Source organism: Puntigrus tetrazona, chromosome 13 (assembly GCF_018831695.1).
Source record: "Puntigrus tetrazona isolate hp1 chromosome 13, ASM1883169v1, whole genome shotgun sequence".
Taxonomy (NCBI): Eukaryota; Metazoa; Chordata; class Actinopteri; order Cypriniformes; family Cyprinidae; genus Puntigrus; species Puntigrus tetrazona.
The window spans coordinates 22487496-22489856 of NC_056711.1; the positions used below are offsets into that span (position 1 = coordinate 22487496).

The following is a 2361-nucleotide window of genomic DNA, read 5'->3' on the forward strand; positions in this document are numbered from 1 at the left end:
AGACAGGGGTTGAAACAGACTGCGTCGCTCTGGCACGGTGTCCACACGAAAGTGAAGATCAAGGCGTTGACCACCACAATGACGGAGCCTAAGGCGTCACCGAGCACGTGCAGGAACACCCCGCGCATGTTCATCTGGGAGGCCGACTCGGGGCTGTGGTCCAGGTCCTCCAACGAGCCCTTAGCGGTGATTTTGATGTTCAGGCTGCCTGGGAAAGTCAGCAAAGTGAGCAGAAAAATAAAGCACTGGCTACAATTATACGTGTTTTGCATTAGGCTGCGTGGATGAGAAGGAAACCCAGCAATTACTTTAAACTTCTTCCAAGTTACAGGGTTTTCACACGAAAACTAGAACAGAATAGAATAGAGTAGAACAGAAAACCGCATTGACACCGTTCCACACTTTCTGAATGTCCATGTTTTTGATTGGATACCAATTTCTAGCTGAAGAAATACTAACTACAAAACAACTAAAAAACAGGAACGGTCCTATGCACTTACTGCAGTGATTAAGTAATAATCCTTAACCTAACCCTAGCACACGTAGTCACCTTATATTACAGCATTTTCTGAATTAAAAACACTGTAAGTAGATGTACTGTAAAATCCAGTGCAACCGTAAAAATTTTTATGCTGACAACAGAGATTTCCGTTTTATTAATTTTGACGACTGTTCCAGGCCTGGAAATCACGCTTTCGAAATTCCACGGCTTTAAAGAATTTCCGTGTTATTCCCATTACTTTTCCGGCCGTGCCAAAACTGGATCCCGGTTCCTATCTGAAGAAATGCTAAATACAAGAAACTACGTTCCCTTTACATTTAAGGAATTCTATTAAAGATTTTTGACGGGCCCCAGACTGTCGGAACCGTTTTTCTTTTAAGAATTTCCTTTTTCGTCTAGAGATATCCATTTTAAATTCCCTAACATTTCCAGGTGTTCCGAGAATGTGACAATCCAGAATTTGTATGTAAGTGCTATTTTATAAATATAAAACTAGCAATCAACACAACGATTTAATTGTTCATAAATAGAATGAAATACCTGGTTTTAGATCAGAGGCTCGATCTCCTTGAGAGCTGTTGCTGTTTATCATGAGATTGTAGGCTTCTTCGTGTGCTTTTGGTTTTTCATACTCCCTGCGGGTTGTCTTGTGGAGGTGAGGGTGTCCGGAGTGAGAGTGACCCCCATGAGAGTGACCCGCATGAGAGTGACCCCCATGAGAGTGCCCGTGCCCGCCGAACCCCGCGTGCCCGTGGAACAGGAAAAGACCGAGGACGTTCACGAGGAGACCGGCGACGCCGACCCAGATGACCACGCGCGGATTCTCGATCTCGTGCGGCAGCGTGTAGCGCTCGACCGCCTCCAGCGCGATGGTGAAGCAGAGGGCCGTCAGAAACACGGCGTTAACCAGCGCTCCCATCACTTCTGCTCGGATCCACCCGTACGTGTTTTTACTTGTAACGCGAGCCGTCTCCGCGAAGCCCACCGCGATTAAAGCCACTATCAGCGCGATCACGTCCGACAGCATGTGAAAAGAGTCGGACAGCATCGCGAGGGACGCAGTTATCCTGCTCACCACAACTTCAACGACGAAAAACACGAGCGTTAAGGACAGCATGCACAGCAAACGCGCCCGGTTCTGTCCCAAACCCATGTTTGTCTTCAACGGCGAAACAAAACTAAGTGTAACCGGTTTCTTTTAGCGCTTGGAATAATTCACATTTCGTTTTAAATGTCGTTAAAGTTGAAAATAAACGCGCAAGAGCTGTTGCTATTGGCAACTCACGACTTGACAGTTGCGCGACGGACCAGAAAAATTAATCATCACAGCATTCATTCATGCTTCGCGGACAGAGACGCCGGACGCTGCAGGCTGGTGATGGAATAAAAGACGCTCGTGGATCTCTGGGACGAGTTAAGCGAAACTTGAGACTTTGCACCCGGTAAAGTTCTCCACACGGTCTGAGCGGGGACGCGCGGTCCCCATTGGCCGAATATGACTGAACGCCGAGGTCACATGGGCAGCGAGAACACGCTCCGGAGCCCTTCAAACTATGTAAATCACAGCAATCAGCGCGAATGGACGGAAATTACTGCGAGGTGTGCACAGATTAGGTACACTGGTAATAAGAGAGAGATTATCCTTACCCGTAGACGTGATGATTGTGACTCTGAATCACGTTGGTGTAATTGCGAAGCCTGAAAGTTTGGTATTGTGCGTTGATATCGTTCTCAAAATTACTTTTTTTAATCTTACCTTTGGACCCCAAATTCTGAAAGACCTAAATGCAGATAGATAGATATATCTATAGCTATGGTCAAATAGGAACGTTAAAATTACGATATCATTATAACATAAT

General features: G+C 46.1%; 1 protein-coding gene across 1 annotated transcript in view; it reads right to left on the minus strand.

The window, feature by feature from the left end:
- The window catches only part of LOC122356263 (zinc transporter 1-like), a 4035-nt gene extending 2207 nt beyond the window's left edge, over positions 1-1828 (minus strand). Inside the window, exons 1-2 of the mRNA XM_043254794.1 lie at positions 1043-1828; positions 4-208 (exon numbers count right to left, since the gene is read on the minus strand). Coding sequence (XP_043110729.1) covers positions 4-208; positions 1043-1655 — 818 coding nt within the window. The 5' untranslated portion in view covers positions 1656-1828. The remainder of the gene's footprint in view (positions 1-3; positions 209-1042) is intronic.
- Positions 1829-2361: the final 533 nt, after the last annotated feature.